This window comes from Electrona antarctica (genome assembly GCF_951216825.1).
Source record: "Electrona antarctica genome assembly, chromosome: 3".
Taxonomy (NCBI): Eukaryota; Metazoa; Chordata; class Actinopteri; order Myctophiformes; family Myctophidae; genus Electrona; species Electrona antarctica.
The window spans coordinates 39,162,178-39,176,402 of NC_136808.1; the positions used below are offsets into that span (position 1 = coordinate 39,162,178).

General features: G+C 41.1%; 1 protein-coding gene across 6 annotated transcripts in view; it reads right to left on the reverse strand.

Annotated features, from left to right (window-relative positions):
• Positions 1 to 14,225, reverse strand: part of phkb (phosphorylase kinase, beta) — a 153,396-nt gene that overhangs the window by 76,476 nt on the left and 62,695 nt on the right. For all 6 annotated transcript variants that reach the window (XM_079497969.1, XM_079497968.1, XM_079497973.1 and 3 more), the window contains 2 exons: positions 10,541 to 10,636; positions 6,332 to 6,529 (listed from right to left, as the gene is read on the reverse strand). In XM_079497969.1, the coding sequence (XP_079354095.1) occupies positions 6,332 to 6,529; positions 10,541 to 10,636 (294 nt within the window). The remainder of the gene's footprint in view (positions 1 to 6,331; positions 6,530 to 10,540; positions 10,637 to 14,225) is intronic.

Sequence of the window (14,225 nt, forward strand, 5' to 3'; positions counted from 1 at the left end):
AATGACAGTTACAAAACGTAACTATCTTGGGAAGTAACCCTTTACATTCTCATTAGGGAACACATACTTACAGATGTTCCCTTATTAAAAAACCAAATACCTAATTTACAATTTACTAATGGCTTGGTCAATGTCTATCTATCTCAAGCCGAATGGGCTTTCCTGTCTTTTCTTTCTTAAATCCTGCCACATGCTGTGGTTCACTTTTCTCCTCTCCTGCCTGTAATAAAACTCATTACAACAGGGGGGTAATTATCTCACAAAACAGCTTGACCCACCCCCCGGCTAAACTGATAACCAAGGGTTAAGAATAGTTTAACAAACACAGCTGGTTTTAGCTAGCTTAGGGCTCTTTAATCAACACTATTCCTACCTTCTCACTACTAATCAGACTATATTTTAAACAACATGCTTATAATAACTAGGTTTGCGCGCACGCAGTAGATCTGTCATTTTAAAAAAACTTTCTTTCAGTCTCAAGTAATCTTTATCTCAATCTCACTCCACTAACTGTCACACTGTCCAATTTACTATTGAGCAGACGCTCTTAATTCAGAGCGATTTACAACATGAATATCCAGGGGCATACTTATACATCAAGCTGCGTATATTACAGAAAACAGGCGATAGCCTCCTATACTGTATGGTGCATGGCTTAGCAAGGCTCACTTCTCTAGGAACTAAAGAGCCACTTAATTTTAAACACTTAAACTAACTTTTAATATCAATCAGGGCATGGCCTGCCTGGGGAATTTAGATTAAATTCTTTCTACATTTTAAATTTCACGACAACTCCCCTTGAAGGGAACCGTACAGCCCTCAGGGGCTAGCTACCATGCCATGTTAAGGATAAATAAGTCTATATTAGACAGTCACTTGATCAAAATGAAGTGATAACTAGTAAACCAGTCATCGATGCTACTCTTTCATCAAGGCTACTATTAGCCCCACACTCAGAATAACTGAGTGAGGTAATAGACTAAAACTATTTTGACTACCATTTTCACCTTGACTACTCTAGCCCACATTTCGACACAGAAACTGTACATAATGCACCTAAATATCTTCTCCAGGCCCTAAAAATGTTCTTCACAAGTTTGAGCATTTTCACTCATACACATGTGTACACTCACGCTTTCAAACAGTATACATTGAGACATATGTACTCCATACACATACTGTATTCACTTCCTTATTTTTATCCCTATTTGGAACTATTTCCATTTTCTCGTCTCGAGAATCATATGACATCATATGATTTAAAACGTATTACTTTACCTTAATATATCTCTATATCAATTCTCATATCTTCATTTTCATTCTAGGCTGTTAACTATTTAACATCCCTTTTTCACAATTTCCTCTCACACTTCTTTTCTGTCTCACACTGTCTGCCTCTCTCTTACACACTCACATACAGGCAGAACACTCCATTCTACACTCAATCAGTTTTCATGACAGACCATTCACATTCATTTTCAATGATATATCCATACATAGCGCTTCACAATTGTTTTATGCTTCTGTTAGCAAAGGTACCCTAGTATAAGGCGAGGATCAACCCCCCTTCTCAGTAGCTACGAAGTTTAGGCAAGACAACTTGTCTCCCTTTTTTTTTTTGGCCATACATTTAACACTCACAGACATACACTTAGGACTTAGGACAATACACACACACACACACACACTCTGGCTAGCCAATTTTTTGTTGCTTCATAAAACAACAAGGATACCCTAAGGCAGGATCTCTCCCCCTCTTTAGACAGCAGGCAACGTAATGAGTGATTTATTGAATAGACTATTCTTTTTCATTCAACCAACCAAACACTGTTCCTCCGTCTCTCATGGCATGCACATGAAAGGCAAAACTTCCGTTTCCCTCTTTTAAATAGGCCATCAAAAAATGCCTATCGTGATCACAACCAAATTTCATCACTAATACCTTAAAACCCCGAATAAAAGCAATACCTCATTTTCTGAACATCCAAACAGACACCTCACTTGCGCGCGTCGTCGGCCCAGCCCGAAAGAATGAACTTACTCACCAAGCCGACGACCGCCAAGTCCAGCATAATCTCGGTGGGAAACCTCCAAAATGTTATGGCAATCTGTGGGGCACATGCTCAGGAAGACATAATAATGAGGCAACACAAGGATTCATAGTTTGGAAGTATTAGGATTTTACTCGAGTAAGGAGTCAGGAACTTACATGACCAATTCAATGCAACGGAAGACCCAGTCTGACTCTCTGAGTAAACATAAGGCCACAGCCTTTATAGTCTCCACTCCCACAAGAGACATCCCCCAACATAGCCCAAAGAGGAATTTGGGACAGTAACAAAGTAACCAACCAGCACCACAGGGGTGTCACAGATAAGATAACATCAGAGTGCAATAAAGGGGTATTATTATATGTTTGCAGTCTAAATTTCTATGACACGTGTCACGAAATCACAGAAGTGGAAAGGCAGTTATAGTGGCGTTATGAGTGCATTGTTGTTGCTATAGGCCAGTGGTTCTCAACCTTTTTGGTCAGTGACCGCCGGAACTTTAACTGGGGACCCCCCTCTCCGACAAGCACTTGGAAATGTAGGAGTTGAGGCATTCCATTTGATTTGGCTCGGTTCCACAGATAAATATTGTGAAAAAGCAGATCTACAAGCTTACAGTTACGATGCCTCACAAGATTCTCATTTTGTTGATGGAACTTTGTCTATGGAGCCAGCACCACCACGGATCCGTTCAGAAAAACTTCAGAGGTACGTTAAGAAGAGGAACTGAATATGTGACAGAATGGACAGTTGCTGGAGAAAATGATACAATTTACATGCATTGCATTATCATAATCAGTATTCGTGAGTTAAGCTTGTACTTATTCCAGAAGAAAACCAACTCATTAACCACTTTAACCCTGGCATCTCAGTTTTGCCCATATCATTATAAGCCAAAAAGAAAATAAAAAAGAAGAAAAAAGTTCCCAATTTCAACATTTCTTTCAAAATAGCAGATCTAAAAGCTCAAAATGCATAACATTGTGACAAGCTGGGTGAGCTTGTAGATTGGCTATTTTTGAAATAATTCAAGTGGTTAAGATCCCAAGTACTCTGTCTAGACTACATAGGCACAGTAAACACAGCCTATTTTTTATTTATTTATTCATCTCTGTGAGAGTGGGTTTTCCACACAAGCATACCTGAAGAGTACAGGGTTACTGTAGGTTGGAGCCAGACACTGCAACTCATCCCAAAAAAAATCACACCAACACCACACCAAAGGTAAGAAAAACAATCTTATTCTTAGTCTATATCCCCATCCAACACAGTCAGGATAGTGGTCCCTGCATCACAATCAGTTCAAAAGCCCCTGCATTCACAACTCCCAGCTCAGGAGCAGTGTGACCACAGAAATCAGAAGAACTACATCTTCAACTTTGTTTTCTGTCATTTCTAAATTATTTTCTTCATCTGGTCGCCAGATTAAGGAAAGGAAGACATTGCGGCTGCTGCATTTAAATTCAAATGTATCCTCCCTAAAAAGTCTGAGATCAATGAATAGAATTATGTCTACTTTCACAATCAAAGGGGGAAATGAGGGCTTTGCTTTCCATATACTTTCTTAACTCGACACGACCTAAGACGATCCTGGATTCAATTTCTCCCCTGGGCAAGCAGGCAGGATCTATTAGTAAAAAATCAGCACTTGCACATGACAATTATTACATAATTGTCTAATCACAATTATGTGTGATAATCACAATTATTATTTCATATATAAAAAAGCAGAAATAGCAGATCTAGCTTGTAGGTCAGCTATTTCCTCAATTTTTTGTACCATTTTAGAAAATTATAAAAATGCCAGTAATATCTTGGTATATCTCAGTTATTTGTCATATCTGCCATGTGCACTTTTTTATTACGAAGCCTAAAAGGCAAAATGTGATTTCTATTCACACAATGCGTGACAATTAATTGTCAACTTAAACGTGTAATCGTGACAGGCCTACAGGAGACCAGGGTTCACATCCAGGGCACGACAGCAAAAGTTAAGTATTGCCGCCTCAAATTAAGAGTGTAAGAGACATTCATCTAAGGTGTTATTGAACCTCTGTGGCTTCCAGACAACACCAGACAGCTCACAGACTGACTCCCGGCAATAGATGAATGGAGCAGCTTCTGTGTAATAGACACAGCATATAAACGCAACGCCACTGGGATTATTTATAGGGATGAGAACATTTCTCAAGTGTCACATTGTCAGGGGCCCTAACTGAGCCCTGTTAATGGCACCTTTCCTAATCCTGAACGAATAAATCTTTAAAATGGCACGGGGCTGTTCCATTTCGGGCCCAAAAAAACTCTTATTGGAAGATTCTCCCCTCTCACTCTCTGAGCTCATTAATTCTGGGAGGTCAGTGCAGCGGCTAATGCAATGATTTGCTCTGTGTTAAGTACCTCCACAGACACACACGCACGCACGCACGCACGCACAGACAGACAGACAGACACGCAGTCACAAATTATACACATCACTTTGGAGGCTACATTTGTGGGGTTCTTTTTTCATAAAGGCATTGCTTTGTAAAGTATAAAGTTATTAAATATGTCAGTCATTTCTTTATATATTTATATACTCGGAAAGCCATATAAAGAGCTGGCTGAGGAGGCGGAGAAAGGCAGCTTCTGGCTGTGGCTAAGGAGGAAGCATAAGAGTTGGGTGACAAACACCTAGGGCATCAGCAGGGGGTGGCAGGGAGAGATCCCTGCCATCGCTCCGCCACCATGAGACGTACTGGGGTTAAAGGAGCGAAACGTTGATGAATGGTGGTCCCCAGCTGATGGCCCGTTTAGGCCCACAGAGGTGTTCAGTGAGGTGTCACAGCACACCTGTTCAAAAGGCACTGGAGGAGGTGCGTCAGGCAGCAATGCCCAGCAGGAATACCATCACCTGTATCTGATGTATTATGTTATTGTCATATCTGTTTGTTTACAAAGCCTAAAAGGCAAACTGAAATACAATTTGCTTTCATGTGTTACAATGTTTAATCGTCAAGTAATGTCATAATTGTGACAAACCTAGATGCAGTGGTGGAAAGTAGCTAAGTACATCTACGTAAGTACGTAAGTACTGTACTTAAGTATTTTTTAGATTACTGGAGTATTTCCAGTTTTCAGTACTTTTACTTCTACTCCACTACATATGAGAGGCAAACATTGTACTTTTACTCAACTACAAATATTTGAATACTTTAGTTAGTTACTTTGCAGGTATAAATTATTATATTACAAAACATACATTAACCACGTTAGCCCTATTTTATACATACTTCATTTTATACGTACTTCAAGTATATTTTGACGCTACTACTTTTGTACTTTTACTCAAGTAACATTTTGAACATAAGACTTTTACTTGTAACAGATTATTTTTTAATGTAGTATTGCAACTTTTACTTAAGTAAACTATGGAGTACTTCCACCACTGGCAGTATTAAGCAGACGGTAGGTGTAGATATACCAAGCAGGACAGATGGAGACATAATTGTCTGCCTCAGGTGATCAGTATGTGAATGGGTACGACTCATTCAGATTATGAGTTTTTCCATGACAATATAATATCAACACTTATCGCCGCTCAAAAATAAAAACAATTCACAGTAATATCCTCTCTTGCTAACGCTCTCTCCCGGCCATGAAACGGGTAATAACAATTAAAGTGGCGTGACCTCAAGCAGAATATAATGTCAGGTTTTCTCATTACTACGTCCTGAAACAGAGAGGGGAAGCCAGATCTAATTAGTCAATGTTGTGCTTTCCAACAAACGAACAAACAAACCAAAAAAAGAACCTATTCAGTAGTCTTAAGGTGGATGCTTTCAAAAGCATTGTTTTGAAGTGTTGCCGTTGAATCATGAAACAATCATCATTAAACAACATGACAGTGGTGTAAAGTAACACTTAACACTAAAGTAGCACATTTATTTAAGTATAGGCTACTGTACTTTTGAGGAATTAGTATTTCCAATTTCCAGTACTTTTACTTCTACTCCACTAAATCTCAGAGGCAAATATTGTACTTTTACGCCACTACATTTTTCATAACTTTAGTTACTAGTTAATTTGTAGATTTGGATTATTATTACAAAACATAGTTACCACTACAGCCCTATATACATTTCGGCCATTTGAAAAAGCTCACAATGTTAAAAAGCTCACAATGTGCCAATGTGTTGGCTGCAATAATCGTGACATGAAATGTTCATAATCGTCCCCAACCCTAGAAGGGAATGATCAAATGAAATGGATTGGAAGTCACCCCGTCCAGCCAGACCCACCTTCATTTCAGCAGGTTTATAGTAGCGGCGGTTCTTGTCTTCGTTGGCGGTGCGATAGCCGTCTCGCAGGAAGCGCTTGAAGCCATACTTGCCGCGCAGCTTGCGGACGATCTTGTCGAGCGTCTGGCTGTACAGGGCGTCGTCGTCCACAGCGAAGGCCGGGTAGCTGATGGTCGGCAGCAAGGCTGCGTCCGTGTTCTGACCGAGAGAGAAACACAGTGGAGGATAAAACATTGTTACGCCAATGCAAGGTACATTCTTTAACACTATGACCCCTTAAGTTATGCCTAAATGTTTTTACTATTAAATCAATCATTTATAGTTCCAATAGCCGATCTACAAACTCACACGTGTCGATTGTCTATTATCACTATTTGTTTCGAAATAGCAACGTCTGACTATCGGAGTTTAAGCTTCCCTGTGTGCTTTACCTTTTAGCTGCTTAGGTGTCCACAGAATGTTTTAATTGTTTTTATTCTTATTTTTCTTTTTAAATATTTCTGCTTGTAGCACTTTGAGATTTGTTTAAAATGTAAAGTTCGTTATAAATAAAATGTATTATTATTATTATTAACCCACAGCAGGACATGGTGGTACTGTAGCTACAGAAATGAGATGGACTGGTTATATCAGTGATTTAGGCTCAAACCATTAGAAATACATTTGAGGGACATACTGTATCAATATGATATGAAATATTAAAAACAGTTTTAAAATTCATGTAGGCCTAGTTTCTGGTGTCCTGCTGTGGTGGGGGTGCTGTATATGCAAATGATTTCTTATTACAGACGTACAGACGTACGGTACAGAGACTTATTAATACGTAACCATTTTTGTCGGTAGTCATCTTCAAACAAATCTGATCAAAACTCAGATCAGATAAAGCACACGTCAGAGAAAGATCACATTGATTTGGTGTCAGTTAGGTCTCGGGCTGGGCTTGGACACCACAGGACCGGGCCGGCCCAGGGCTGGAGTTTTGGGGCTGTGTGGGACTCTATAGTGGATCAAATTAATGTTACTATTGAAGCCTCCCAGGAATAATTAAGTGAAGCGAAATGGAAATTCAGGCGGAGTGTCAAGCTATTCAAAAAACACCACAGTCTACTGAAATAGGAAATTATATCTGGGAGTTTCAGTGTTGCACAGCGGATGAACTAATCACTGAGGACACCCTCTTCAGTGACGCCCCATCTCCAAAAGAAACAGCTGCAATAGGAACACTTTCAACTGAATAATGAAGTGGAACCAAATGGAAATGTAGTGTCAGTAACTCAGTATATAACTGTACACCGTCTCTCCATCCTTCCTTCTTCAACAACTCTACAGCAGCCATTCCCAACCAGGGCCAGGGCCCACTGGAGGGTTGTGATGGTATTGCAAGTGGCCCCCAAATAATTAGCCCTTCGCTAAGTCCCTCCCCAACCCGCCCTTGTCCAATAGGCACGTTAGCAGCGAGGATACAGGGCAAGCTGTCCTTCTCCCCCATGACAGAATTTCTCAGGAGAGCCCGATATTAATAATCGATCATTTCAGTAGCAAAATGTCTTCTAAATCTAGTCTACCAGGCCTGCAGTAGGCTATGCACTGGACAAATTTGCTAATTTAAATAAACTAGAAACACGAGGAAATGACAGAGGGAGAAATCAACTTTTAACGACTACCGGACAGGAGTTTTCATGTTGCACGGTAAAACTACGGTCATTAGTATTATTGCCATCACCTGGTGGGTCAGGCGTGTAACTTTCCTGACGTTAAGCCATTTACTGTATATGATTCAACAACACAGCCATGCAAAACAACATTGACAGCTATATGAGGTGGCGAAAGCTTGACCTGCATAGCAACAGTTGCTAAAATATTTGGATTGGCATTGGACAATCGCTTTTTGGGGTGGGATGTAGCGAATGGCTAATTGGCAAAAGATTTGGCGAAATGACGACCATGCAGATATACCTTGGTCATATTTGTCTCCGCAAGGCCGAAGCCATCTCCAAGACTATGTTTGCACCCTGTTTGTGCGTCCTTGCGTGTCCCCGGCTGTGAACTGCTCTCCGGCACAGTAGAGCCGATCGCAGCAACACTGTGCAAGCACAGTCCCTGGATGCCAGAGCAGAACATCTGCCCTCAATCTTTTCAGATCGGCCTATTATAGCGGCACCAGGAGGCAAATCTTTGCTAAACACATTTTCTGAAATTACTCCAACAGATTTTGTCAAAACATCCCGCAAATATGTACATAATTTAGCTCTATAGTCATGTGATTGACGGATCTGTCCGATTTTTCATATTCCACCCTGATTGGCGAATTTCGAACCTGGTGGAGACCTGTGCTCAAGGAGCACTTGTCTTGTTCTTCATGTTTTTTTTCTTGACCACGTGGTTCAAATGTAATTTATATAGAATGCTATTTAGACAAATTCTAGGTTAATTGTTTACCTGGTATCCTATTGTTTCAATCTACAGATTATTATGTTGATAGTATATTGTTTAATGTTTAGACTGGTTTCATAGTTTACCTGTGATTGTAAATTATTGAGGCACTACACTGTCTCTCTGCATTTGATATGTGTTTACCTTGCTTATCACCTTGCTAGGCACTCTGGAAAAGAGTGTCTGCTATATACATAAATCAAAATTGTAATTGCAAAACAATATTGATAACAAAGCATTCATATTAACAAATCAATGTACATAAAAAAACATGTCATGCTACTATATCTTTATTAAGGTTCTAGTACAAATAGATAAATCAACATAGACAGACATGATAGACAGACATGACAGACAGACAGACAGACAGACAGACAGACAGACAGACAGACAGACAGACAGACAGACAGACAGACAGACAGACAGACAGACATCCCAGCTTAGTAAGATGTTAAAAGTAAAATTATTTAGAACGACCGTTGAGACGATTCTACTCTATGGCTCCGAGACATGGACACTTTCAAAGAAACTATAGAAACGGTTGGATGCCACTTACACCCGCCTTCTAATGAGAGCGCAAAATCTGTCTTGGAAGAGCCACCCATCGACTAATCTAATATACGGCAACCTTCCCTGTGTTTCTTCACTAGTCCGATCCAGAAGAACACACTACAGCTACAGAGCTGACAATGAGGTTATATCTTCCCTTCTTCTCTGGAGTCCTGCCTCAAAGCAGACCAGAGGTAGAAAACTGTTGTTCCCTGATGTCATCGCTAGGGACACAGGCATCAGTAAGCAGGAACTGGGGATGGCGATGAAGGACCGGGAAGTCTGGCGTGTTATTGTGAAATCCACGATCTCGACCGCGGTCGAAAAATGATGATGACAAATAGATAATGACTGACGTTGAACTTGATTATGCATCTTCCTCAGAGTCAAGCTGGAACAATTTGATTGCTTCACAAATTAAACATGCTGTGAGAATGCATGCAGCCCACCCATCTGACCATTTAACACAGCAAGCCATTCGGCTGCCGTGTTAAATGGTCAGATGGGGAATATATATCAAGAATCTAAAAAATATGTTCTAATTTCACTTCCACGTTCATTACAAGTGGTTGATTCATGCAACTTGCAGTGACGGGAGCAATTAACCTATTCAGAGGTCAGATCTCCATCTGGCTGACAATGTTGTATTTTGCGGCTTGTTATGGCTTCTAAATAATGCAGCCCTCTGCTTAAAATAATAAGAGTAAATGGACTCCTTTCTCAGACCATTTTAATGAGGTCCCGTTTACACACATCTGATTTAAGGCAGCAATGGCAGATATACATGTGTGTGAACTATGAATAGAATACGTCACTGTTTTCAGATGATTTAAAATGTGTTTGCTTTCTTTTCTACCTTCGCATTTTAGCTACGATGAGATTAGCTTCAGACCCACAACTTTGAATATTTTGTTATCGTATCGGATTTTGTCCACAGTATTGATATGGTACCATAGGAGAGATAACAGGCAAACGTCAAAAACACAATTAATCTACATTCTCTAATTGTGTAGACGTCATGTAAATTAAGAAATGCATATGTTTAACAATAAGTTTACTCTTGAGAGCGTAAAATGAAACCAAATGGACCCTTATGCAAGAGTAAAAGATCAATAAGGGTTCATTTGGTTACCAACTCTCCATCATTTAGCTGGGGACCACCTGGAACCCCCTCAAGGACCACTGGTTGAGAACACTGAGGATGTCTTCTGTGCACATGGTACTCACATGGGAGCGAGACTCTCGGGGCAGCAGGGAACACAGGGTCTGCCTGTTCCTGTTGTGGGCGTCCAGGTCCACGAAAATCACCGACCAGGAGCAGCCCTGCAGAGCACAGAAAAACACCGTACATGTTTAGTACACGTCGCCTTGATGAAAGATGCATAACGAGGAGGCACACGTTGGTTGCTCATCTCGCTCAGAAACAAGCAGTTCAGTATGGTATGCTTTCTTGCGTGTTCTCTGTGCCCTTACTTTGTCTTGCACTATGCTAGCACTGTTGAGGGTGTACAGTGTTGCATATTGTATGTTGCACACACACACATATCTATAGCTATATCTATGTAATATATATTTTATTGTTTATTTATTTATTGTAGATGGCTCGCTATTTTATTTATTATTTCTTCTGGTGCTGTGTGGGAGACCCAACTACTCCAGACCGTACTGAATAACTGCTCGCTTGCATAACATTTAGAATAAGAGACAAAGAGACTGATACCATATGCCAACAGCACGTATACTAAACATCCAATCCATCCACACATCATTTGAGTGCCACCTCGTACCAAAGTTATTAAATAAGTACAGCTACTCCATTCTAGCCAGCTCAGTAGCCTTGTGGTTAGAGTGTCCGCCCTGAGACTGGGAGGTCGGGGTTCAATCCCCGGTCCGGGTCATACCAAAGACTAAAAATGGGACCCAGTGCCTCCGTGCTTGACACTCAGCATCAAGGGTTGGATTTGGGGTAAGTCCCTGCGACATACTAGCGTCATGTCCAGGGGGTGTACTTGTACATCAAGCTGCCTCACGCTACAGAAACAGGAGATAGGCTCCTGCCCTATGGGCCTCATGGCTCAGCAAGGCTACTTACTTTACTCCATTCTAGGCAAAGGCTGAACGACACTTCGCTGTGGAAGAATCTGTGCGGAAGGCGTGCTCTGCCAACAGTACTGTACCGTCTCGTGGCTGGGACTTCTTATGTTAATATGTATATTTCTTCTATAGGAGAAGTGAATGCAAACAATATGTAAGTCGTTACTGTCAAAGTGTCCTTGAGCAAGACACTGAACCCCAAATTGCTCCCGATGTGCTAGTTTGTGCCTTGCATGGTTTCAGCTGCCATCGGTGTATGAATGTGTGTGTGAATGGGTGAATGTAATGCACAATCTCTGTAAAGTGCCTTGGATAAAGGCGCTATATAAATGCACCATTTACCATTTAAGTCAGCAAATATGTGTTCATTTGCTGGAATGCATGGTTGAATAGAAGCACCCCATGCACTTACATAGTAACAGTGTTACATCCATCAACGACCAGGAACATGGCTAAAAGGATAAAATGCACAAAACGCCTCTGCTTTCCCCTTCACTCTTCAGAACTCCATCAATAATGACCCATGATGTAACTCTTACACAATTCAACGCGCTGTTATTCTGGTATTTTTAGGTTCAGGAACAGAAAGGCTTGTATCCCTGAAGTGGAGTGTAGGAGGTTTTCATACCCATGCTGGATGAAAACAGCACTGTTAGTCAATCATGGCCTTTCTGTTGACCAAACAAACCCCTGGTCGCAATAAAAAGAATACATTAAATGCATAACATACAATACAAAAATGGCAAAGCTCTGTATCCAGCACAGTTTTTGGTTGATTGTGGGCAGTACAGCAACTTTTTGAATAAAAATAAAATAAAAGGCAGAAATTGCTTTCGACATGTTTCAGCATTTTTCAATACTTTCCGCCACTGGGATCTTTTGGAGACTAAAACAAGTTTCATCCATTTCCCCCCACATAACGCCTAAACTTTGGCCATAGTATATTCTTTATGTTGATTATTGGCACCGTGTTTTTAATATGTTTCAGAAGTATTCAAAGTATTGCCCTTTTTTGTAAAGATTTTTCTTTAATGACCAAGTCGCTTATTTTGGGCTTGTTATCATAGACCTGTCTGCTTTCTCTCACAAAATCTGGCACCACTGGTAAAGTGCTGTTGGCTCACTCGCAGAATCACGTTGCCTGGGAGTTGTAAGAGACTTGTTTTCACCTTTAAAGAGCTATGGGTCTGACCGAACATTGTCTTTGTAAAATAATTGAGGCTGGAGCCTTCTTAGTACTGCCTCCTGCCCTATTTCATCATGGGCTGTTGGACGTGAAGGAGGTGACAAGTGCTGCTAGGATAGGAAAGTGGAGTCAGTTAGGATTTGATTGTCCAACCACCGAGTACACAGGCCTGTCAATTTAACAGCCCAGGCTTTAAAACCTGAACGATCTTCCTCTTGGTGCGTTCAATTTAACACGCGCAGAGAAAAAGCCAATATCTCGGTACACTCTGCGAAAGATAAGACACCATGGGGAACGTGATGAAACCCACACTTACATGCTCACTCACCTGTCACACAGGCCGAGGATAATTTAATGGACAACAGTGTCGCAGGCGGTTGTAAAGTCTAATGGAGCGTGTGCATTGCTCCAAGTACTCCCCCCCCCCCTTTTTTTTTTTTTACTTAAAAAGGGTAATACCACTCATTTTCAATATTGAACTATAATATTAATATACCTTTGAGTTGTTGTGTTGTAATAATAAAAAAGTCCCCCTCCCCTTTTATTTAGCCTATAACTGGAGGTCTAGAACTTGGGATCATGTGATCAGTGACATTGTGTCGGTGTACTCTTTGGCAGTGTCAGTGTCGCTAGCAGGTGGGACACTGGGAGGTAGGAGGTGGGAGGTGGGGGTGTTTGTGTTCAGGTGGGAGGTAGGGGTGTTTGTGTTCAGGTGGGAGGTGGATTGTCCTTGGGCTCAGGGGATTTGGAGGGTTTGATTTGCTACAGGAAGGCGGAGAGTCCGCTGGGAAATCCTGATTGATACAGATCACTATTAAAACCAGTAGATGAAAGTGTTACAGAGGCTAGCACACAGCACACGGCACACACACACACACACACACACACACACACACACACACACACACACACACACACACACACACACACACACACACACACACACACACACACACACACACACACACACACACACACACACACACACACACACACACACACGTGTTTGGTGTGAATGTTGGCATTACCAAAGAAGACTACAGTATAAAAGCACTAGGATGCGATGGGGATCTTTTTTTTTAAAAGTCATGTTTTTAGGCCAGGCAGGTACACAATGTGATGCATCGTGATCTCACGAATTAGCTCTTTCCCAAATTTCTGAAATAGGGCATACGTGGTTCATTCATAATGTATTTAAGTAAGTTTGGGTCACAGGGTGTGTGCACAAACTGCACATGTAAATATTGGCCTATAGACGCCTTAACAGACGACGTCACACTGATAAGCAGTAAGCATGCGCGAGCAGGCCGGCACCACATGAACCCCACCTCTCATAAAATGCAATGGAAAAGTTCTAACTGCGCTCACGTGTAAACAATGCACCATCAAACTTTAGGATGCTGTTTTTCTCCCAGTGTGGATGAAGAATGATTAGGATTTTTATTGTGATCTCTCGCCCTTGAAATATATAATCCTTGGTTTCTGTTGTGTGTGAACAATAATAGCAATTCAAAGCAGTTGTCCTCAAAACCACACCTGTCGCTGTCATAAGAACAGGGGGAGCGCTCAGGATCACGGCAGCAGAGCCTGAACGTGCATGTGCACGTGCACTAGACAACAATGTTTGGTTGT